Here is a 25230-nt window from a genome sequence, read left to right on the forward strand (position 1 = left end):
GAGAAAATGAGCCGACTGGAAGCATCCGGTCAACACCGGGACAGGTCGTGTGCAGATGTGAAGGCCATCATGGGCGCGACAGCACCCCGAAAGGCCACGGGGGTGTCTGACGGGATTCTCACCGACTCGTTAACCCGCACACGTGTGGGTTATGGAGTGAGCCTTATCACCCCATTTCAGGTAGGATAAAGGGGCCCTGTGTGCCACACAGCCCATCAGGGCATGCTGGCATGACCCCGGGTCCATCTGACTCTGCACTTTTGCTCCTGATAAATTTGTCACCGGGCATTAGAAAGACCCGGTTTTAAAATTCAGGGATCTGGTGCTTTCCACTGAGTCATAAGACCTTATTTTTGGAAGGGAATAAAGATCATTTTGTTGATGCCAGCTCCGTGGATGAGGAAACCAAGGCCCAGGGGGGAAGGGACCTGCCTGAGTCAGCCAGCGGTTCAGGGCCCAGCTGAGCCGGGAGCCCCCAGGCAGCAAGCCCTGCCCGGCCTGGATGCCCGGCTGGCATGTGGGGCCCACATGCCCCCCAGGCCCTGGCGCTGGGCGCTGGCAGCCTGAGGCTGCATCCTGGCGGAGATGGCTCGCCCCGTGCAGGGCGGCGCAGGCCTTCTGCTGAGTCAGTCACTCTGCTCTGGCCTCTGACCACAGGACATTTTTGAGATTCCAGGTCAGGCTCAGCAGAAGCTGGCTGTGCCCTGCTGCGGGTCCAGCCTCACCAGCCCAGAATCACAGCCTGGGTCCCGCAAGGGCCCGCGGGGAGCCCCGGGGACAGGCTGGGGGGCAGGGGGCCGAGTGCCCACCTGGTCACTCTCCTCACCCCCGAGGGCCCGTCTGCCTTCCCGGCTGCCATGCTGACTGGGGCCCGAGCCCGGGAGCCCGTGGCGGGCAGGAGATGCTCCTTACGAGCAGGACTTCGGGCGTAAGCGGGTAGAGGGGGCGAAGCGGGGCTCACGGCTCCTTTTGCATACGCTTTTGCGTTTTCTCAGCGAGGAGCCGTTAACAACATTTCAAATATGTAATAATTTATTTACATGGTTTAAAATTCAAAACTTATTAAGGAAAATATGGTAAAAACCGCCTCCCACCCCAGCCCCAGCCTCCCCATCCTCCTCCCCACAGGCAGCTGTGCTCTCAGTTTCCTGAATGGCCAGGCGGGTGTGTGATGCGTGCACAAGCAAGTCACCGCCCACGCACGTCACCGCCCACGCACACACGCAGGCATCCATGCGCGCACACACGCACGCATGCGCGTGGACATGTGCGCGCGCGCACACGCAGATAAACGCGGAAGGATATACGGTCTCATCCCACAGAAGACACCCCTTTGTCCTCCGAAAGTGAATTCAGCCTCTGGAAATTGCTGCGGTTTTGGCGACCAAGGACGGGAGGTCTTCGGGGAGCGTGCGTAAAATGTGAGATGCAATCAGAAGCAGGTGCATGACAAACGTCTCCAGAGCCTTCGTGACCCACAAAGGGGGGCGAAGCCCCTTACCCGGCAGGGGGTCCCCATCACCTGGAGCTGAGGTCGGTACGCATGCGCGGCATGGGGCCGCGCCGCCAAGTTCGCTGCCGCCGGGGACGTGCACAGCCTCGGGACCCCTCCGTGTCCTCACCTGCGGAATGGGGACACAGCCGGTCCCACACCCGGGGTCGCTGTGAGGTCTCGTGGGACAGCGCGGGCCCACGGTGCCCACGTGGAGCGGGCACCGGGGCCCCCCCTGCTGAACGAGTCCGCGTCGAGACCGCGGGAGCCCCCCGCCGGCTGTCCGCACGTCCAGGGTCCTCGCAGAAGGCCACCTCCGGGTGCCGGGCCAGACCGCTGCCTGTCCGGCACGATGAGCGGACTTTCTCTGGACGTTCTGTGATGAGCTGGCACGCGCCCGGCGTCTGGGCGACAGGTCAGATGCCTGAGCACGAAAGGGGCGTCACGCTGCTTTCAAGTGACATGATTTTGCCACGAAAATTCTGATTTTTCCCATCAGGCAAGAATAGGACTGTGTTCTTTGTGCAGGGAACATGTGCGCTAAAAGTATTGATCTGATGAATGTAGACGTGTAAAGGAGCTGTGCTTGGTCTTTTTTTTTTTTGCCCAGAAGCCTGAAAAATGTCCAGGTTCTCACTTTAGGTCAGAGAGAGGCCTCACCATCGTAGCCTGGGTCCTCTGCTGCCTCCAGCGACAAGGGGTAACTGAGGGTCCCTATCTGGCGTGCCCTGCAGTGCCTGGGACCGTCACCAGCTAAAGTAACACCTGCATGATGTCACTGAAGGCGCCTGACTTGGCACGATAAAAGGAAGAGCTTTCAACATGGACAAATGTCAGCTGAAGCCCTACTGTGTGCCATCCCGTGAGTGAGGACCAATCTTTCCTGGCCTATGAGCTAGAGACCTACTATGTGCAGGGCTGTGAGAGAGGGGATGATGACCTCTTGAAAACAGACTGCCTCTCTTCCAGAATGGGTGGCTCAGAAATGAGTGTCCAATCAACAAAACCCAGGGTGACGATTCTCGGTGAGCCACTCCCGTCCTTGGGGCAGGTGGCATCGGAAGAGGCCACTGGGTGGGTGGGCTCAGGCCAGACCGCCTGCGTGAGGCGCTGTGACTCGGAGAGAGCCTCGACCCCTCATGGTGGCGGGGGATCTCACGGGGTCGTCGGGCAGCTGGCGAAGTAACCCACGGGTGTGCCCGGCTCAGTGCCGAAGCAGAGTGGCACTCGGCATGGGCCGCCCCTCCTCTCCTCACCCCCTGCAGCCGATGGGCTCCTGGGAGGCTGGCCTCCCCCCGCCGGGGATGGGGTGGGGGACGGAGAAGGCCCTAGGGTGGTGGCAGCCCCTCCTCAGGCCAGCATTTGCATTGGGAATATCATGCCAGCCTCAGATGTCATTCTAAACCTTCTAGTGGCCACATTTCAAAAAGTAACCAGAACAGGTGAAATACATTTTAATACTATATTTCATTTAACGCAACATACGCGACATATTTTGAAACAGGCAATCGCCGTCGTGCTTATCAGTGAAATCTTTTACACTCCCTTTTTCCTGCTACGTCTTCAAATTCCGGGCCTATTTTGTTTTCCCAGCTCATCTCCATGCAGACCAGCCACGTCTCGAGCGCTTGGTGGCCACGTGTGGCCAGCAGTGGCCATATTACTTGGCGCAACCTCAGAGCATCCCCAGGTCCGCAGCAAGTAGATGGGACCTCGGCACAGTGCCTGGGCAAGCAAGTTCTCATGGCCCCAGCCCCTCCCCAGGTAGAAGTGAAAGTGACCCAGGTACCCAGGGACAGACAGGCAATTCCAGCACCGCCCCGGGCACTGGGGTGTAACCGCGGCCCCCCAAAACCGATGCAGTGACTCCTGCTGCCTCATCACCGTGCTGTCGCCGGGCCCCACCCAGGCTCCGTTCGTGCCTGGGCGGTAGTGGGCCTTAGGGACATGCAGCCCCGGCAGGTCCTCATGGAGGGCCTGCCTTGCGCGCCCATCTGTCCCTCGACCACCGTCACGGTCACCAGCAACCCCTTCTGGTGAACTCCAGTGCCCAAGTTTGCAGTTTCAGGAACAGGCGCTCTGTCGCTGGCTCACGTGTTGGGAAATAGGTCCACAACCTAGAGGCCTTTTTGCCTGGGACTCAGAGGGGACCAGCGGCCAAGCGGGAGGTTGTCTGTCCTGGCGGCGGGTGCGGAGAAAGCAGCCAAGTTCAGGTTCGATGAAGTCCCATGAATCATCACCGCTCCATGGGCACAGATTCTGTCAATCACCTGCAATGGGCTTGGCTCACTTATTTTTCTCTCAAGCCAATGTATCGATCAGGGCGGCGAAAGCCCAGTAGGAGCCCCGCCCGAGGCGGGTGGGAGGCATGGAGAGGGAGGTGAGAGGTGTCTCCCTAGGCCCAGGCCCTGACGGGGTGAAAAGCAAACGCTACTCTTTTCATTTGTTCGCTGCACAGGAAAACGAGGCCGTAAAAATGAACTTGCACTTATAAAACCCCGAGCCCCCGCGCTGGAAAACATAGCTGAGAGATTGTGTTCATTTTCAGCCCTCGAATCTGGAAGAGAATCTAGGGAAATGCTAATTTTGAACTTTTCCTACACCCTTCCTGCTTCTGGATGCCGAAGGCTGTCTTGAATTCCTTTGCACAATAAATCGAGGGGAAAAATCGCGTCACTTCAGCAAAACATAGGCTCCATTTTTCCTGATTGGCGGAAAAGCCTGTGCTATTTAAAAGACAAATCACGTAATTTCTAAGTATTTTTATTTTTAGCATTCTCAGCCAAAAAAAAGACTGAGAAACATGAGCTCGGCCCCTAATTTGGAAAGACCGTGTGTTTTGGGGGAACAGGCCTTGTTCTGCGTTTCGAGGTGAGGTGCGCATGCCTTACATTTGACCTCCTCTTGGGGCTGTCTCGGAACCCCAGGCAGAAGGCACCCTCCGCTTCCTGGATCTCACGGGGAAAGGAGGCCACCAGCTCGTGGTTGAGGAACTGGGTCGATCCTTAAAGGAGGGTGACGAGGCCCCCAAGAGACCCTGTCTGTCCCCTGCTTCCTGCTGTCACTAGGTGAGTGTCGTTCTCTTTGGGGGAGGGTCTCTGCAGTGTCACGTCTAGACAGCGTCCAGGGGGTGTGGAGGCGGTGGCTGCGGAGGCCCCGGAGTGGTCCGTGAGTGTGTCCGTGACAGGTACCTGGTGTCTTGTCACCCTCCCTCCCTCGGGAGTGTGGGCAGGAAACCAGGGCTTCTTAACTGTGGGGCTTGTGCGCCGCCCCCGCCCTGCCCGCACACGCCGGCCGCCTGCCTGCCAGGCTGACAGCTGCCCAGGAGAAAGGCCAGAAGCCGGATGCTTGTGTGCAAGGGGCCTGGCCCGGGGCCAGGCTGAAGGGTCAGGGTCCCGTCTGCCCGCTGCTGGGAGGGTGGGCTCTGCAGGGGGGCCGGGCCTGAGCCCTGGTTCAGCCCGGCCCCCGTATAAGCTCACAGCACAGAGGGAGGTGGGGTACCTCCTCAGAGACCTCTCAGCCCATTCTCCCAAGGTGGGGGGTGGGCATCTGGGCTCCTGACTGGAAGGGGTGATGCCAGCCCTCCCTGGAGGGCCTCCAAGGGGCCGCCGCGCTGAGAGCTGAGGGGGGCTCAGCTCAGCACGGGCCGGTAGCGCGTCTGGACTTCACGTGGCTGGCCGGCCAGCCGGGCACGATGACCTGGGACATCAGCGCCCCTCTGGGCTGGGGGCCCCACCCACCTAGCCCACAGCTATGGACCCGTCCCTGCAGGGTCTAGAGGCCATATTCTTGCGTGGGAGTGGGGTGCGTGGACACTCTGTCTTCCTGTTTCCTGTGAAAACAGGAAGTTCAGGGGGCAGTGGTGGGGATGGGGTTGGAGGAAGCTGCCCTGAGTCCAAAGTTGAGGGGCCAGAGAGGCCCAGGGGAGCCAGACTGTCTGCAACTGCAGGCCACAGGGCTGAGAACCAGGGTCACAGCTCAGCCTTGGTTTTGCAAGCTGCGCCCAGGACCTGGCCGCACGGCCACCACCTGAGTGCTCACTGATCTCACCTGCGTCTGGGGGCTCGTCCCCGGCCGGTCAGGGGAGGGGGCTCTGGGCGGGCCTCCATCCTGGCAGTTTCTGCGGGGGCAGACTCTTTTCCTTCCCACTGCCAGGGTTCACACAGGGTGGCGGGGGGCCAGGTCTGGCTCGGGGCCAGGCAGGTCTTGTCCTAGTCACTTACCTGCTCTTAGCCTCGGTTTCCCTCTGTGCCTGCCTCTTGGGGTGATGAGGTCGTGACTGTGCAAAGCCTTGGCTCCTGCCCAGCCCCAGGCCCCACTTTCCCTGACTTCCTCCGCATCCTTTCGTGTGCACCTCCATCTTCCTCCTTCACCCCCAGCCCCCTGCTTCCCTTCCTCACAGGGCAAAAGGAGCCACAGGCTGGCTGTGCATTTCTATTTCTGCATCTTCCGCTTCCTGGCCCCGTGGCTGGCCAGCCGCTGAGGAAAGTTCTGGAATCCACAAGGCCAGCTGGTCCCAGGGCAGGATGTGGGGGCCTCATTATTTCCTTCTCCCCAGAAGCTCTGAGGTCCTCCCGGGGGCACCGGGGACAGGGGTGGCGCCCGCAGCGGGCCTGAACACAAACTAGTGGAGACGTGAACACTCCGCAGAGTTCCCCCCAACAGCCCAGGAGGCCCTGTCGTCACCACAGCTCTTCAGACGAGAAAACGAGCCTTGAGGGATGGGCCCAAATCCACGCGGCTGCGGAACAGCCGGAAATTAGAACACAGGCGGCCGGACTCAAAGGTCTGTGCTCATAGCCACTCACTTGACTAAGTGGGTGATATCGTGTGTGTGTGTGTGTGTGTGTGTGTGTGAGAGAGAGAGAGGACAGTGTGTGCAGGAGTCACAGCTGGAGTCGCCAGTGCACAAGGAGGGAGGCCCGAGTGAGTGAGTGGAAGCCACCAGCCGGGGCCTTCTGCAGCCTGGCAGGTTCACCAGACCTGCGGTGTCTCCTGAACACCTGCTGTGCCCCAGGCCCAGTGGCAAGAAGCTCCCTCTCAGCTCCAGGGTCGAGCCCCTCACCTCCAGGGCAGGATTTGGGAAACATGCTGTGTAGTCAGCAGGAGTCCGAATCGCTTTAGAAAAAGCACAGCATTCCTGCGTCCAGGTGCACAGGCATCCCGTCGCCTTGGAGGCCCGCCTCAGGGCCCAGGTAAGACCACGCAGGTGTTGGGCCTGGGCGGCTTGGCTTGGTTACAAGCGGGCGCTGTGAGTTCCAAGGTGTGCCGGGCTTCGACACAAGCGGGGTGTGACTTTGAACGAGTTCGCCCCCTTGTCGGGACTCCACGTTGTCACTTGGAAGGAGCTGCTGGTCCCCCACTGGGCGTGGCTGAGCAGATGTCACCGTTGTCACTACTTGGAGCCTCCCTTTCTCCGTGTCCCCACCTGTCCTCCAAATGTAGCTCTGAATTATTTTTCGCAGCTAAATTTGATTGAATTATAGCTTTCGTTTGTTTACAAATTAATTTCTGTCTTAAAATAGCTTTATTATGTTACGTAAAAACAACCAGAGCTCACTACATAAAGCAGTAGAAAAATTCAAAAGACCGTAAAATACCACCCCAGAAATAATCCTTTAAAAAATTTCCCCCAACCGCCTCTATGCCCAGAAACACACGCGGGTAAGACACAGACCGCTTGAAAATGGACTTGTCCTGGCCCTTGCTTTTCCTGGCCTGTTTTTCCCACGTAGAACCAAGGGCATCTAAGCGTGTCGATAAACAGAGACTGGCATCACCGTTGCAATTGCCACATCGCATCCATTGTGTGGCTGCGCCGTAATTCTGTTAACAGCGTCCTCGTTGACGGATGTGAGTGTCGTTTCCAGCTTTCCTGTTACTGGACGGCCCTGGACGTACAGCCTCTCACGTCTGTGCAGATAGCTCCGCAGGGTCAGGTCCTGGGGGCGGGGTTTCTGGGATAAAGGGTTTGCGAGCCTCGCAGGTTGACACTTCTGGGAAGTGCTTCTGTAGTTTTAAAACAATGTGTAAGAACTCCTGGAGGGCATTCTTACGTGTGACAGGATTCCTCGTGGCCTCCTTTATTAAAATAGCTTCTTCGACTGACGTTAAAGGTAACGCGTTTCGACGTAGGCAGTCCAGGAAGTACACAGGAAGTAGGGTGAAGACGATCGAACTGCCCTGTTCCTCCACACGGGCATCACCTGTCTATCCGTCCATCCATCGATCTGATGACCCTCATGCTTCTTTCTCTAAATGCCGTATCATAAACCTAGGTCCGTCTGGCTAAACAGCCTCGAAAAGATGATAAAAACACACCTCTCCCGGTCACCTCGCCATCGCTGTAGAACACTTGAAAAAAGTCAGGGCGCCCCACGGGAGGCCAGCTGTTCGCACGTCGCGATGTTCACTCTGGCCGGTTCTTACACAGACGCGGAGTCACTCACCCCACTGACTCGGTGCCACGTGGCAGCTGCTGGGCTGCCTCCTGCTTTCCGTGAACAGATCGTGATCACCTCCCCATGGCATCAAGCAGTCTCTAAAATCGCGATTTCGAATGGCTGAACGATATTTGATCGAGCAGGGTGTTGAATCCGTTACCTGTCGTCTGCCGTTTCCAGCTTTTAGGCGTTACAGATACGGCCGTGGCGTTCATCCTTGTGCATAAGACTTTGCACACACGCGTGAGGGTTTTCTCGGGGCGATTCCAAGAAGCGGGACTGCCAGCCAGCTACACAGAGCCGGGTCGTCTCCCAGAAAGCTGCCGGCCATTACATTCTGGCAGTGTAAGAGGGTACTGCCACCAGCACCACCGAGTGACATGCTTTGTCTGTGCCGGCTGCAGGTGGCATCGGCGTGTTCCGATTGCCAATACTTTGCTTGCTGGTGAGGGCGAGCATCTTTTTAGTAGGATTATGGACTATTCGTATCTCGACTTTGAAATTCCTTTTTGCTTTTATCCAATGACCTTCCGTTTTTATCCGCTCTTGCATTTTATGTACTGCAATATTTTCTGTGTCTTTGGACTTCATTTAATGTTTTTTTCTTCTTACCCTGAAGGGGTTTGTGGGCGAGCAGATGTCTTGAAGTCCTTTATCGTCACTATGAGTGCGGGTATATGTTATGTTCAGACAGGTCTTTCTCAACGAGACATCAGCACCTGTACATGTCACTTTTTGGCAGCAGGGACCCAGCAATATCTCACTGGGGTTCGGAGACTTTTAGTGGCTGGAGACGTGGTGACCCTCCAGCCTCCAGGCGTGTGTCCGCCTCCCTGCGGGGAGAGGCCTGCTGTGGTCGAGTGCCTGGGGGTAGAGACTGACCGTGGGCTGATCCTCCCGGGCCCCACGGCAGAGCCTGCCAACAGAGGCTGCTCTCCCTTCGTTTCTCTGCAGGAAGTGGCTCCTATGTGCATGTCATGGCCCGACAGTTCAGAGGATCCTGGGCCACCACCCTCGGCACAGAAGCCTGTAGCCTCATCCCTACAGATGTGGAGAGGAAGGGGGTGATGGGCAAGGAGAGACAGGGACGGGACCTCGGCCTTCGGAGGCCCCCATCTGGCAGGTTGCATGTCTAGAAATTCATGGATTTTAGCCCCGCTGAGAGGAAGTGATGCCATAATGTCTAATTCTTATGCTGTGAACTACTGTGTAATAATTCCTGAAAAGAGCAAGCATTTGCTTTTGCCCTCCCAACACTCCCCCGATCTGTGAAGGTCCCAATGTCTTTCCAGGCTAATGGCCAAGGGAGAGTGGATTCCCACTTGGAGGAGCCCACATGCACCAATTGTAGGGCTTTGCAAGTGGGCATTGCAGGAGGACACGCCAGGTGACGATGCCAGGGAGCAAGGCCAGGATGGCACTCCTTTCCTGTAGGGTGGGCCTCCCAGAACGGGCTGTACCTCCATCGTGGAGACAGTACACATGTGCACGGAAGGCCAGGGCCCTCCGAGGGCCGCCGCCCCTCAGTGGGGCAGACGTGGCTCCAGACAGGGCAAGTTCTTCTCAAGGTCACCCTGCCAGTACTGGCAGAGGTACCTGGGCCTGCCAGGAGAACAGAAATAGACACTGACCATGGCTGACCTGGGCGTGTGTCTGATGGGAATAAGCTTCACTTGGCCCCGTTCAAGGAAAAACTGTATTTTCAGTAGCGTCAGTGGGTAAAGTCCAAGTTATTTCTCACCAGAATGAAGATGGATTTACCAGGATGCAAATAACTAAAATCAGAAAGGAAAATAGAGACATTTCTACCAACCTCACAGAAATAAAGGATTATAAGTTAACATGAACAACTAAACGCAAACAAACTAGATAACCTGGAGGAAACACACAAAGTGCCTAAACTGACTCAGAAAGAACTTGAAAATCTTAATAGACCTATGATGAGTAAGGAGATTGAACCGGTCATCAAAAACCTCCAAACAAAGATAAGTCCAGGACCAGATGGCGTCACGGGTAGATTCAACCAAACATTTAAAGAATTAACAATCTTCAAACTCTTTCAGAAACTCAAGGAAGACAGAACACTTCCCAAATTATTGTACGGGGTCAGCGTTAACTTGGTATCAAAGTCAGTTAAGGATATCACAGGGAAAGACAATGACAGATTGATAACCCTTATGAACATATACACAAAAACCCTCAACACAATTTCAGCACATTGAATCTCACAGCACGTTAAAGGGATTATACACCATGACCAAGTGGGATTTGTCCCAGGAATGCAAGGGCGGCTCAACATAAGAAAATTAGTCAACGTTATGCACCCCATCAATCCCACGAAGAAGAAAAGGAAACATGATCCTCTCGGTTAATGTGGAAAAGGTATTTGACAAAACCCACCACCCTTTCATGACAAAAACGCTAAGAAAATTAGGAATAGAGGGAATACACCTCAATGTGATAAAGGGTCTCTATGGAAAACCCACAGCTAACATCATATTCAATGGTGAAAGACTAAAAGCTTTCTCCCTAAGATCAGAAGCAAGACGAGGATATCCACTCTCACCATTTCTAGTCAGCACGATTCTAGAAGTTCTAGCCAGAGTTATTAGGCAAGAAAAAGTAAATAAAAGGCATCCAAATTGGAAAGGAAAAGCTAAAACTATTTTCAGATGACATAATCCTATATGCAGGAAAATCCCCAGAATCCACAAAAAAGCTACTAGAACTAGTAAATGGATTCATCAAAGTTTCAGGGCACAAGATCAGTACCTAAAATTCAGCTGTGCTTATGTGCTGGCAACAAACAATCAAAACAAGAAATGAAGAAAAAGGTTTAATTTAATCTAGAAGAACGAAATGTTTAGGAGGAATAAATCTAACGAAGACGGTAAAAACTTGTAAGCTGAAAACGACAAGAAACAAAAGAAGATTTAAATAAATGGAAATACAGCCCATGTTCATGGATAGGAAGACTTAACATTGTTATGGTGGCAAGACTACTCAACGTGATCTACAGATTCAACACATTTCCTACCAAACTGTCAAGAGCATTTTTTTTTACAGAAATGGAAAAGCCAATCCTCAAACATGGGGCCTGCAAGGGGCCCCATATAGTCACGACAATCTCGAAAAAGAAGAATAAAGTTGGAGAACTCACACCTCCCATCTTCAAAACTTACTACAAAGCAATAGTAATTAAAACAGTACGATAGTGGCACAAGGACAGACGTATAGACCCACAGAACACAATAGGAAGCCCAGAGAGAAACCCTCACACCTAACAGCCAATTGATTTTCAACAAGGCTGCCAAGACCGTTCAGTGGGGAAAAGGACGATCTTTCCAGCAAAGGGTTCAGGGAAAACCGGATATCCACATTAAAAAAAATGAAGTTAGACCTTTACCTTATGCCATGTACAAAAATTAACTCCGATTAGATCAAAGACTTAAGAGCTAAAACTAAAACTCTTTAGAAAAAAACATGGGGGAAAATCTTTATGACGTTGGCTTTTCTAACCATTTCATAGATATGACACCCAAAGTACAGGCGACAAAAGAAAACACATAGACAAATCTGACTTTAAGAATGTTTGTACATCATAGGGCGGTATCGGGAAAGCGAAAAGACAATCTACAGAATGGGAGAAAATATTTACAAATCGTATATCTGACAAGAGCTTAACATTTAGAATCTATAAAGAACCCGCACAATCCAACAACAACGAAACGAACACCTCAGTCCCAAAACGGGCAAAGGACTTGAACAGACGTTTCTCCACGGAAGGCAGAGCAATGGCCAAGAAAGAGCACAAGAAGAGACGCCCGTAGTCGTCAGGTCATGATCAAATTCACCACGCGATCCCGCCTTGCCCCGACGAGGATGGCCGTTATTAAAAACAGGTACGGGGAAGCGAGGATGGCGAGGATGTGGAGAGAGACTGGAACCCTCGTGCGTTGCCAGTGCAAACGTATGATGCAGCCACTGTGGGAAACAGCTTGGTACCCACCCCCGAGTACGTGCCCCAAAGTCCGAAAGCCAGGACACAGAGAGATATCTGTACGCCAGTGTTCACAGCGGCATTATTCACAATAGGAAAAAGGTGAAAACGACTCAAGTGTCCATCAACGGATGAGTGGCATATCCGAGAGGACATGCAGGACAGCACAGAGAATGTAATCGATCATACTGTAATCACCACGCACGGCGCCAGGTGGGGAAGAGACTCATGGCGGGGATCGCTTAGTACGTTATATAAATGTCTAACCACGATGCTGTACACCTGAAACTGATATAATATTGAATGTCCACTCACTAAAAAATAAAAAGAAATTTTAAATAGTAAAATAGCAAAAAAATCAAAAGCGGCATATTTATACAGTGGCATATTAATCAGCCAGAGAAAGAAAGAAAAATTTGCCTCATGCTACAACATGGACGAACCTTGGAAACCTTATGCTGAGGGAAATAAGCCAGACACAGGACAAATCTGTGTGATTCGCTATGTATGAGGCCCCTGCAGTAGGCAAAGTCACAGACGGGGCATCGATTAGAGGTTGCCAGGCACTGGAGAAGGAGGGAAGGGAGGTCATCATTTCGTGGGTACGAACTTTCTGTTTGGGATGGCAGAAGAATTTTGGTGTAGATAGTGTTGTTAATAATACAACGTTGTGAATGTTTTCAATGCCACTGAACTGTATACTTACAAATGGTTCAAATAATAAATATCGTTTATGTATATTTTACCGCGATAGAAAAAATAGTGGTGGGTTGTTATAAGGATGGAGAAATACACCCAGACTCACCAGGATCCCACGCCAGGCACAAACGCAGATGGTCCACAGGCCTGAGTGGGCACAGAGATGTGTGCACGCACGTACGTTCCCAGGGATACACAGAGACAGGTGTGTGAGCTCAGGTGACAGGTGCCCAGGTGTGGGACCGGTGCCCAGGTGTGCGAGTTCAGCCTCGCGCCCGCCTGTAGCGGCAGGCCGTGCCGCGTAAACATCGCACACAGCCAGGTGCACGTGGGGAGACATGTGCGTGCTCCCTCGCAGGTGTGGGTACACATTCCTGACCTCACACAGATGCCCACGATAACACGCACAGGTGCACAGGCAGCCTCACGGGCAGGCAAACACGCCCCCCACGTCCGTGCGTACGCACGTGTACACCCCCATGCACGCGTACACCCCCATGCACATGGACACCCCAACGCACGCCCTCGGCCCCCAGTGTGACCCTGGAGGTGAACAGTTTCCACGTCTCGCTGCTAACCAGTCGCCGGTTGGGACTTGCTTAATTGCTGCCGGAGAAAAGCAGCCGTCGGCAGTTTCAGACTCATGCCAGCTCGCAGGGTGGGTGCCCTCCAGCGCCTCGGCTGCCTGGTAACCGAAGCCAGGCCCGGCCTCAGGAATGCGGGCAGTGGGAGGGAGGAGACAAAAATGCGTTTACCCCATAATTTAAACATCTAAGCGTGGCACCCAAGCGCAGCCTGGGCCCCTCCGTGGGCGCATGAGGGGCAGGCAACGTTGGCGGGCCGCGGGGCCCTGGCCCGGCTCGGGGGTCCCTGGGCAGCTTGATCCCTGCTCCACAGGCCCCGGCTGTGCCGTCCCGGCCACCTTTCTAGCACAATGAGGAAGGTGGCCTCCTGCCCACCCTCGCGCCCACCCCGCCTCAGCCCTGCCGAAGCCCTGGGGGCTGTTACCGCCTTCCCGCTCCCCCGGTCCCCGACCACCTCACCCAGGCTCGCTCCGGCAGGCTCTGGGCTCTCCCTAAGCGGCGCCCCCACAGCCCTGCGCTCCAGACATCCCCCCAGTCTGCGGGCCTCCCGGCCTTAACCATCCTCAGCTGGACTGTCCACCAACTCTTCATTTGCCATCACTTGCAAGTGCTTCTAAGCCAGGCCTCATTGTGGGGGGGTGGGGGCTGGGTGGCCCATGGGACATGGGTGGCAGCCGGAGACAGCTCCTGATGGGTGCGTGACGGGAACTGTGGGGTTCCGTACCCTCTCCCACTCAGCAGATGAGTCGGACTCGGTCGGAGGGAAGTCTGCGGGCCGGGAGCGTGAGCCTACCACCGGCCTCGATAAACACCTTGCCTCAGGTGTGCAGCGTCGTGGAGGTCTGCTTCTTCCGGCGGCCGCTCCGACTCTCCTGCTGACCTGACAGCTCTTGAACGGAGCCCGCTCTCCCGCCTTGCAGCCTGTGCTCGGCCCGTCTCTGCCACCCCTTCCTCCCCGACCCCCCAGCAGACAAACCCACCCACGGCTGCCGTTCACGGCGCCATGCGCCTCGGCCCTTCGTTTAATATTTGCGTAGTGTCTGTCTCCCCTGCTGCACGGCCCCCGCCTCCGGGTCTGTTCTCAGTCACCCCCTTCCTCTTGGAGCCTGGCGTGGGCCCAGGGTCCCCCCTAGCCTGCTGCCACGGCGACCGGGTCCGCTTCCTTTCTCCTTCCCCACTTGGACTAGGCGGCCCCGTTCGTCCAGGGGCCTCTGGCCTTGGGCCTCCCGCCACAGTGTGAGTCCTGTCCTCCTCCAGCTCCTGGGACCCTCACAGGGCACTTGGCCAAGGTGCAAAGGAGGCACCAATATGGCCCGAGCGTCTCTGAGCGTAACTGAGCGCCCGAGGGTGCAGCCAGCGTGGCGGGGGGGGCGGTGTAGCCAGCCACCTGTGCCCGTAGGTGGCTCTGCGAGACGCACCAGCAGGTGCCTGGAAAGCCGTTCTCGGGGGCCATCCGTCATCCCTGAACCCCTCTGGTGTTCAAGAGTGAGCTCTCTGGGCTCCCCTTTGGGGGCTCTCTGAGGCAGAAGGGGCGCCCGCTCTCCCGATGGTGCCTCTGGCCTGAAGACGGGGGCGGGGCGGGGGGCCAAGGTGTCAGGTGGAGGCAGGACTGGAGAAAGGACGGGGTCCTTGAGCATATCGCAGAGGGGGTTAGGGGCCGGCAGGGCCAGCTGCCCCACTGCAGGGGACCCCAGGAAAGGACTCGGGGGTGCGCGAGGCTTCCTGGCTGGCCGCATCCTGCCGTCCATGCCCTGGACTGGCCCCACTTGGGACGCTTCTGTCGCTGCGGCCTGGGCCTCGACACCTGGAGCCCTGTTCTCTGCAGTGACTTGGGGGCCGGGACCCCGCCATTGGCAGCAGAGGTCGGCAGAGGAGGAGTGGGGACCCCCAGCCTTCTCGCCCACTCCCATGGGGCTCTCCTGTCCTCCCTGTCCCAACATGGCCAGCTGCCCACCGGGGACATCCCTGCCTGTCCCCACTTGGGCATGAAGCACAGATGGGCACAGTCCTTCTTCCTGCCTGTCACGAAGGCGGACGAAGTCCCTGCCCCCTGGAGCTTCCAGTCCAGAGCGGGGACCAGCAGGATAGGAAGATAGAGCAAATCCATGATTGCAAACTGAACCGCGCGAGCCGCACACAGAGCTGGACTTCTCCAGCCGCCGATGGCCCAGCACTGGACACGCCCCGCCTAGCGGGCCGGCGACCTGGGCCCGAACCTGGGCTCATCCCCTGAGTCCGCTGGCCTGCAGAGGGGCCGGGCCTGCCCTGCTCGGGCAGGGTGGCTTGGGGCGGGAGGGAGGGGCCGGGATTCGGCTCTGACCCAGCTCCCGGAGGCACAAAATCTTCATCTGGCGCGAGAAGCAGGGAGGGTCACGTCAGAGCCCAGACTCTCGCTTTCCCACAGCCTCCTCCCCCAGCCCCGCGGCCCTGTGGGGGACGGGAGCAGAGGCGGCCTCGTTTCCCAGGCCCGGGGAAGGGCAGAGGCTGTGGGCGGGCCACGGCCTGCCAGTGCCTCCTTCCCCTGGGCTCGAGGTCCCCCGAGAGTCTGCTCTCCTTCTGTGGCACGAGGACCCCCCTCTGCAGCCCCTCCTGCTTCCAGTCCCCCGAGGGAGCCGTGCCCCCCGCACCCCCGGGGCCTTGCCCGGTGTTTCCTTTCCCTGGGCCACACATTCGCCTCTTGCTCTGACACCTCACCGTCCCTCCCGCTTCAGGCCGCTCCGACGCAGGTCACGCTGGGCCCCGCGACAAGCTCACCTGCTCCTCTCTGACACCCTAGAATTTTAGCTGCACCCACGATGTAAACCTCCTTGACTCCCTCCAGCTGGCGGGCTCCAGGCTCCACGGCAGACTCTCCCGGCCAGCGCTGCGCCCGTGTCTCTGGGGTGGACGTGGATGGGCACGGCACACCCCCACCCCATGAGTTCAATTGTCTTCCTCCTGGGGCACCCTCAGCGTTTCTTGTCTCTCCCCCTCCATGAGGCCACCTTACTGCCCATCACTGCTTGGGGCCCTGGCCACCAGGTGTGACTCAGCCGTGGTCTCGATCAGCAGCCCAGGCCAGCTAGCTGCTCTCTGGGATAGGGACACAACTTCCTTGTCACCTCCAAGGGTGTCCGGGGTCTGGAAACAAATGAGATTTAAAGGGATTCGGGGTCGGCACAGACCGTGGGCCTCTGTGGCCGCAGGGGTCGGCAGAACCGGGCCCTCCCTGGCTCCCTCCTGGCCTGCACGTGTCAGCCTGTCTCTCCCACCCACCCGGAGACCCCGACAGCGTGCAGCGGGCCGGGGCGAACCTTGCTAAGCAGAGACGGAATAAGAAACAAGGTGCACGTTTCTAGGACAGGTGGCGGAGGCTGGCGAAACCAGACGAGGCACGACGAACGGTGGAAGGGCCAGCCCAGGCAACGATGAAGCCAGGCTGGAAGGAGAGGCCGCCGGGCGGGGGACGGTTTACCGCACAGGCCCGGGCTCGGGTGTGGCTCCGCCTGACAGGTGTGGGAGGAGAGGCACGGAGACAGGAGACCGCGCCCAGTCGCACAGCACGTGGCAGAGGAGGAGCCGGTTCCTTGCCGCCTGTCGGGCTAAATCATGTTCTCCCGCCCCCCGCCTCTCACTTCCCCTCTCCCTACTTTTTGTCCACTTTACACAGCTGAAACACCCCGATCTGTGGGACGACTCAATGACTTCTTCCCCGCGTATGGACCTCTGTCGCCACCACCCAGATCGAGACGAAGACCATTTCCGTCACCCCCAGAAGTTCTCTCGTGTCCCTTGAACTTCGTGCGGATGGAAGCGTGTAGCACATTCTCTTCTGCCTCTGGGTTTCTGCATGCAGCGTGATGTTTTCGAGATGCCTCCGTGCCGGTGCATGTATCTGTGGTTTGTCCTTTTTCGTCATCAAGTAATACCCCACTGCGTGGAGGTACCGCATTTGCCTGCTGATGAGCCTGCGGCGAGTCCAGGTTAGGGCTGTGACGAATAAAGTTGCTCTGGACCTCCGTGTAGGCACCCACACACTCCGGGAGAGCCCGCCCAGTGTTCCGGGTGGGCCAGACTTGGAGCTGACTAGCGTGTGTAGAGAGCCCTTGGTCCCGGCCTGGGGCCCGGATGCCTGGACTTGCCTCGGTGTCCCTGTCCACACCTTGGGCTCCAGCCCGCCCGCCCTGCCTGATTTTCCTCCACCTGCTGACCTAGAGCAGCCAGTTTTCCGGGGCGTTCCACTGGGTCCTTTTGGGGTGTGTGTGAGTGTGTGTGTGTTACAGGAGCACATGTGTGAAAACGTACACTCCAGGCAGACCATTCTCCCGAGCCCTCAACGACACTCAGCTACCGCCCACCCGGCCGAGGCCACCTGCCCAGCCACACCAGCAGCCCGTGCTATGTCCCAAATCCCGGCCCCGCCCAGCCCTGGGGGCTTTTGGGCATGCCCGTGGGTTTCTGCTGCCCTTTGAAATCGATTTACCAAGGCGCCGAGGACTGCGCCTTCCAAGGCCACTCTTCAAAGGACGTGCGTTTTACTCAGTCCCCCCGCTGAAGACAGAGGCACGAGTTTTGCAGAGGAATGAACAAGGCCGCTGAGGCCGAGTACATGAAGCCTCCACTTAGGTGATTTGTGTGGCCCCTGGCCCCAGTCGCTGACCCGGGACCCCGGCCCCCCAACAATGCCCGCCCAGCCTGGGTGACACTGTACGATCCCACTTGAAAAGGCCTTTCGCCGGGGCTGCCTTTTAGGAGGGGGACAATCGGCAGGAGGCTTGGCGTTTATTCATGCAGAACAGCAGTGAAAAGTGCTTGTAGCCAGTGTCAGGAGTGGGCAGCGCCCAGAGCAAGGGGCCCGCCAGGGCCGCGGGAACCCGGTCGCTAGGCGACGGGGCCCCCAGGCATCACCCCGCCGCCCGCCCGCTCGGAGCTCCTGCCATGGCCTGTCCTGGCCCCATTCAGGCCCCAGGGTAGAGAGCGGAGAGCTCGCCATGTCTTCGCCAGCTCTGCCCTGATGGGCTGGGGGACGAGATTCCACCGTGCGCCCTCTCTGGCCTCCTTCAGGGATGGGCTGCACAGGATATTCCCAGCAGCCTTTGCTGCCCCAAGATTCTCTGAGGGTCCGGTTCTCTGAGGTGGACATCCACCTGTATCTCACCCTCCGATTCCCCAGTGCCCTCTCGATCACCAACCCTGACCTTCCCCTCACCGAGTTTTCCCAGCAGGACCCCCAGCCCGAGGGACCCAGAGTGGTTGCTATGGGACAGTCCCGTGCATCTCCAGCAGGCGCTCCGTCCTGCACTCCTGCCCTTCTTTGAAGCGGTTTGGCCTCTGGCGCAGGAGGTGGTTGGCCGGAAGGGAAGGCTCGAGGCTCAGGGCCTCTGCGTGCCTGGACGGCTCTCCCAGCAGGAGCTGGGTCTTTGAGGTGGGGTGGGGCTGTTTAGCTGCTGTGAGTAATCTCTGCCCACAGAGCTCCGACTCCATCTCCATGCTGGGTCCCTGGCTCCTCCCTCCACTCCCAAGGACCCTGAAAACCCCACATCCCACCCCTCTCTGGGGATTTAGCTCTAGGATAGGGCCCCTGGAGCCCCTCGGACCCCTCGGCCAGCCAGAGTGCATCTTGGTGTGCCCTGGATGGGGGCCACCACCCTCTCTCTGTCCAGTCTCGGTTCTGGGTCACCTGTCTAAGAGGCTGCAGATACCAGGTCCCCATCCTTCTCTGTCTTGTCCCTTGTCGTCCACTGCCCCCTGACCATCTCCCGCCTCCCTCCCCCACCCTGTCCTCTGTGCATCTCTCATCATCCGACCCTGCCACCCTTTGCCTGTGTGCCATCCCATGTTCCAGTGAAGGTTCCCCGGGGACCCAGGGCCAGTTCAGGGGGATGGCGTGCCACCTACATGACCCCATTTTCTTGTGGAAGGAGCTGGTGCTAGTGAGCAAGGCTCACAGGTCATAGATGAGAGACTCAGCCCAGCCCTGTTGTGGCTCCGTGGGCTCCGCGGGGCTCTGGACAGGCTTCTCCACTCAGGCCTCTGTCCCCTCCCTAGGAAAGGGGGCACCACATCCACTGCCCCCTCCCGGAGCTCACTAGGCATGGGGGGGGCGCGCAGGTACAGCATCCCCTCTGCCCCCGCAGTCCGGGTTGAGGAGACAGAACGGGGCTGAACAGTTGCATTAAATGGAATGAATGGTGACCTGGGGGTGGCGGGAGCAGGGAAGGACAGGCCTAACCCCCCACACACACACCGGCTCCGCGGAGCGCATTGCTCGGTTTCCAGGAATTTGGGGCGTCGGCTGTTAACCACGACCATTATGGAAAATTCAATTATACAAACTTACAGTTGCATAAAAACTAAGAATCGTAAGTGCTCAAAACACACCACTTCCTAATTATTGACTGTCGTCAGTGCCCCGGGGTTATGTATTGTATTTGTACGGTGAAAACAGTCTCCGACGACAGCTACCGGGCGTCTCTCCCCAACTCTGTGCCCAGAGGCCCCACTTGGGTTGCCTACAATTGGCCGTCACGGGAGTCTTTACACCACGGAAATGGGCAAACGTCGATCGGTTGCTTCGGTGACTGTCCAAGTGTGAATGCGATCGAACGTGACGGTGTTCCATTCTGTAGCCGTCCCCCTGGGAATCGCACAGAAAGTTGGGAAACGGTCTTCCAGGATGCAAACATCGCTACCCCGTTCAGCAGGGAAGGACCTTCCATTCTCGACGAGCGAGTAAAGCTGCCTACGCCAACGTATAAAGATGTTTTCTTCTGTTTCTTCTAGAACCTTCATATTCGGATCTGTAACCCGTCAGGAATTGATCTGTGCGTGCCGTGTATCTAAGCGTCGAGATACATTTTTTTTTTTTTCCTTAGGGAACACCCGGTCAACTCAAACCCCCTTACGGGAGAGGCTCTGCAGGGGCACCTTTGGCGTGGCTCGGGCCCCTGCGCGTGTGGGTCTCCGGTCCCCTGGCGGGCGGGGCGGCCTGTGCCGTTGCCCCCTGTCAGCCTTCTGCTTCTGTTCCTCACAAGAGCTTGGCTATTCTTGGCCCTTTGCAGTTTCCCATGAATTTTGGAATCTGCTTGGCAAGAGAGACTTTGCCAGGAAAATACGGGAGTGGAGCAAAGCTCATCCAGACAGAAGAAGCGACTCCATTCAATTTTCCATGGGTGTAGCGCCCCTTTAATTCCAGACACCAGTATGCAACAGCCCCGGGTGGGGGAGGGGGTCCCACATCCACTCACATTTCATCAGTGAGAACCTTGAGCCTGGAGGGAAGTTGCTCATGTAAGATCACAGAGTTAGTGCAGAGCCTCTCCGGGGCTAAAGCCCATTCATTCATTCATTCATTTGTTCATCATTCCACATGGATCACCAGGCACCTTCTGTGGTCAGGCACTGTGCTAAGTACCGGGGTCCTTGTCCTGAGCTTTTTACACCTGCCCAGCCCACAAGAGAGAGAGGAATCTGCAGATAGAGAAAGCGGGGGACTTTCCAGGCCGAAGGAACAGCACGTGCAAATCTCCAGGGGTATGAGAGCGCCTGGTGCATTCTGGGACCGCGAGTGGCTCCTCGTGGCCAAGCAGAGGACGGAGGGGGCTGTGGGTGCAGGAAAGGAGCAGGGCTCCGTCCTGGTGACGCCAGGGGCTGGCGAAGAACCCACGGGAAGACGCGAGTCTGGAAGAGAGCGAGGGAGGAGGCCAGTCCTGTCCTGTCAGAAGGGACGGTGGCTGCGCCAACCTGGGGGCGAGGGGCGTGGGCGGGAGGCCACGGAGACGATCGTCAGGACTCGAAAAGTGGGAATGAGGGGGCCGAGCAGGGGGCAGGGCATGCGGGCGCTGGGCGTGGAGGCAAGGGTGGGGGACGAGGAGGCAGGCGGGCTGCCCAGAGGCCTGGAGGGCCAGGATTAGGTTGCAGGCCAGGCGGGCAGAGGGAGCCGGGCCGCGTGGTTGGAGTCCTGGGCACTGAAGCCGGTCAGCATGGAGAACGGCATGGGAGGGGCTGGGATCAGCGATGCCCCCAGGTACCTCTGCCTGGGGTTCTGGCCTCTGCGCGGGCAACACTGGGCAAGCTTGATGAGCCTTCGCTGAAGGAAGGAAGGAGGAAGGAACGGAGGGAGGGAGGAGACTCTCCGTCCACCAGCACCGAGCACGTTTGCTCCGAAGCCTCTGATCTCTCATCCAAGCGCCTCAGTAGCCTGCAGAGAGGTGGGGGGCTCGTGGCCTCAGGGCCAGGACTCCGCCGTGGTCTCCCCACTCCCGAGATCACCCTGGTGCCCCTTGTCCCACGTGGCCAGAGCAAAGGGATGGCTTCGTCAGTGGGGCGATCCCACTAAATGGGGTGCAGAGCTGGCGCCCAGGTGTCCTGGGAGTCAGCCTCCACTCAGCTGCTCTCCAGGACGAGAGTGGACCGAGCTGGCTCTGGGGCCGGAGCACTGTGGGCCATGGCATCCTGGCTCCTCCTGCCCCGCACTGTTTGTGCCCTAGGAACGAAGGCCCAGCGGGGCGAGGGGCTCGCCCGGTACAGCACCTACTGCCGCGAAGCTTCACGCTCTAAATGCCTGATACGTGCGAACGACGGCCACGGGGCCCGCACGCCGTCTGGCTGCCCCCGGCCTTGGGCACCGCCCCTCCAAAGGCAGCTAGGCTTTTCCTCGCCCTGGAAGGCGGTCGTCCACCCCAGAACGCAACCCGCCCTGGTGACATGGCAGGAAGTGCACAAATAAAGGACAGGAAGAAGGAAAGCTGGAACTTTCCTGGTGAAAACAGAGGCCCGTTTTAGCTGTGACATCAGGGCCTCCATGCGCCTCCGCCAACGCAGGGGGAGAGTTAAAGCCGCTCGGGTTGGCCCGAGGGGTCCCACAAGGACCCCACAGCACGGTGCCCGTGAACTTTGGGGACCCCTCAGAGCAGTGGGCCGGCAGCCGCCCTCAACCCAAAGGCAGGAGGCTCGGGGGTAGGGGTCATGGGGAGCCCGGGTGCAGACCGGAGCCCCGGCAACCCAGGGAGGGTCACTGGGCTGTCCTGTGCCTCAGTTTCCCACCGGAGCTAGACTCTCCAGAGACCCCGCCTCTCGGAGTGGTGCCGTTCCCACGACGCAGTCGGATAACACGGGAGAACCCTTCTCAGGACCCGGCTGGCATGGTGCTCCACAGACGGTGGCTTGTCACTCGGGTGTGAGCACCCAGAGCTCTCCAAGGTGGCCCTGCCCCACCCCGCCCCACCCCACTGGGGCTTCTCTGCAGAGAGCGGGCTAGAAGCACCCACGCGTCTCAGCCCGCCCTGTGCCCCGGTCAGTGTCTCAGACAAAGGGAGCCACCGCCAGGCAGTCTGACTCCTCTGGGGTCTGTCACCTGGCCTCGTGTGTCCAGCCTCTCCCCACAGCCTGGGCGCAGCCTCGGCTGGGCTGCGGGCGGTGACCTGGGCAGGGGACTAGGGCCTGTTTTCCCAGCCGAGTCCTTTCCAAACCGGTCGGCCAGACCTCCCAGAGCGCAGGTCAGGGGTGTGACTTTCCCTGGGTGTCGGACAGCTGGGGCCACACCGCAGGCTCCTCCCTCTGAGCAGTGCCCTTTGTCAGGCTCCAGTGGGGGCGGTGGGTCTGCAAGGTGGGGGGGCTCGCCCCTCTCCCCCCGAGGCCAGGGCCCCGCCTCCGTGCTGGAAAGGGGCCCCGGGTCTGACACGACGCGGCGCGGGGTGGCAGGCTGGCGGGTCGAACGCTTGATCAGCCCCGGCAGCGCCGCCAACAGAGGCCCAGGAGGAGGAAGGGTGAACGGCGGGAGCGCAGGCCAGCGCCCGTCTGGGTGGGGCTCCGGCCTTCCTCTGCGTGTTCAGTAGGGTGGCTGTCCGGTCCTTGCTGGCGTGTGACAGACACGCTGTGTGAGCCGGAAATCAGCCTTCGCTTTTGGGAGCTGCTAAGATTTGGTGCCATTTGTTACTGCAGCGTAACTTGCCCTACCCTGACCGATATGCGACCCAACTCGGCTCTGCTGTGAGGGTCCCGGGGGAGGTGGGGGTCTGAGGCTGAGACCACACTGGAATACAGCGCGGAGGCTTTGAGGCGGACCACACACAATGTCCGTGCCGGAGGCAGGTGAGGTGACACTAACGTGGGCGGTCCTGCCATCGCTTCGTCGTTCATCTTTAGCGTCACCTGGCCGTCTTCTCCATGATTGTATTCTTTCCCACATGCCCAGGCTGCGGTTCAACTCTGACGTACCTGGCATCAGGGAGTTAAGGCCCCCATTCTGCAGACAGCCGCCTGAGCCCCCGAGGGGCGGCCAGGGGCAGCTGCGAGCACGTGTTCCATTTGTCCTAGGCAGGTGGGCCTCTGCCTCCTGGGCTGGATGCTCCAGCTGCTGCCACAAGCCCAGTGCTCTGGCTGTCCCCTCCGTCCACTGTGCTTTGCATCACCCACACTGGGTCCCCGTGTGCCCCATCTCCACCCCCCCAGCTCTGGGCCTTTTTGGGGTGAGCCTCAGGACCTTGGCATAAAGGTAGCCCTCCATACCTGGCTCTCCCCTCAGATCCTGAGACCACCCAGGGGCCCTGAGGGATTGGTGCCCCCTTCTCGATGCTGGCGAGTCTGGTGGCGGTTTTGGATGGGGGTAATTTAGAGCAGTCCCAAGCCGGGGATCCAGAGCCCCTCTGTGTCTGGAGGGTGATGACGTGCGTTTGCGGTCATGGGGCCACCCAGTCCTGCGGCTGTTTACAACCCCAGGTTCCAAGATGGCTGCCGCTTGCTGGGTGGCTATCCCTGGGGTCCAAAGCTCGATGACATTAGGCCAGGTATGCCAGTGGCCAGGACCTCTGGGCGTCCAGGCCTGAGCAGCCGCTGGGGCGAGCCAGCATTCCAAGGCTCCTCCCCAGGGTGGGGGCCCGATTCCCACTTGAGGCAGCACTCTGGTTCTACTGGCCCCAGGAAGGGTGGACACCCAGGAGCCAGGGCGGTCACAACCCTGAGGAGGTTCCCTCGGGACGCGTACCAATGGCTGTGCGACCTCCCAGACCTCACCCCCAGCGAGTGGTCACCCCTGGGCCGGCCCACCTGTGGCCTCATCTGTAGGCCTGAGCAGGGCCTGGCTTCCTGGCTGACTGAGGACGGTCCCCACACAGCCCCAAATTCCAGGCAGAGCCTCCCAGGGCCCTTGGTGGGCTCCAGGAAGATCAACAAACAGCCCTGAGTGGCGGGACCCTCTCCAGCTTCTCCAAGTCCAGACAGACAGGGCCAGACAGAGAGGGACCCCAGACGGCCGCCTCGGAGAACAAGCTGCAGCCTGTGTGCACAGAGCTGACCAGACGCCCTCCAGCCACCGGGGAGCCAGCAGAGACAGATGGCGTCTGTGCTTAATGGGGCAGAGCGGGGAGCAGAAGCCTCAGCAGAGTCTGCCAGGCGCCCGCCCGCAGGGGAGGAGAGCCAGGAGGCGGAAGACCGGTCCCCGCCTCACCCGGCGACCCCACGGCTCCCTGCCCTGTGGCATCTGGGTCCTCACCGAGGAGGCAGCAGTGCCTACCTGGCTCCAGGTGGCTGTGACAGGAGGCGAGTGAGCGGACACCCCTGCACAGGCCCCCAGCAGGGGGAAGGTGCACTGAAGTGGCTCCGAGTGGGGATCGGCCTCTCGGTCCAGATCCTTGGAGAACAGGATGAGCTAATATTTATTAGCACTGATGTGCCAGACACGCTTCTGGGGCTTTTCCCGCCATGTCGCCTTGTTGACTGCTCAACAACCGATGCCTCGGGCAGATTGTCATCCCGTTTTAGCGACAGGAAAACAGAGACTGCGGCCATGCCAGAGGGAAACCTGGTCTCTGGCCCAGCTCTCCACGCTGCAAAGCTGAGCCCCGGGGAACGGCGGGCCTCCAGGGCTGCCCCGCTGGGAGCTCGATTATTTCTCAGTGTCATGCTTTAAAAGGAGGGAAAGAGAACTTTATATGAAGCCAGAAGGCACCTTCCACGAGCGCCTGCTCTGTACCAGCTGCAGAGTCTTCTCCTGGTCCTTCACCGCCAGCATCGCCGCCAGCATCACCTCCAATA

At 58.5% G+C, this 25230-nt stretch overlaps 1 protein-coding gene across 4 annotated transcripts in view; it reads left to right on the forward strand.

Annotated features, from left to right (window-relative positions):
* LTO1 (LTO1 maturation factor of ABCE1) overlaps positions 1-25230 on the forward strand; it is a 241480-nt gene that overhangs the window by 147606 nt on the left and 68644 nt on the right. Inside the window, exon 4 of one of the 4 annotated variants that reach the window (XM_039840600.1) lies at positions 7771-8074. The exons of 2 other annotated variants lie outside the window; for them this stretch is intronic. In XM_039840600.1, coding sequence (XP_039696534.1) covers positions 7771-8059 — 289 coding nt within the window. In that variant the 3' untranslated portion in view covers positions 8060-8074. Of the gene's footprint in view, positions 1-7770; positions 8075-8889; positions 8984-25230 lie in introns of those variants that run through there. One more of the 4 variants, XM_039840604.1, reaches the window with a different exon arrangement.

This window comes from Pteropus medius, unplaced genomic scaffold, assembly GCF_902729225.1.
Source record: "Pteropus medius unplaced genomic scaffold, Ma_sr-lr_union100, whole genome shotgun sequence".
NCBI classification, from domain to species: Eukaryota; Metazoa; Chordata; class Mammalia; order Chiroptera; family Pteropodidae; genus Pteropus; species Pteropus medius.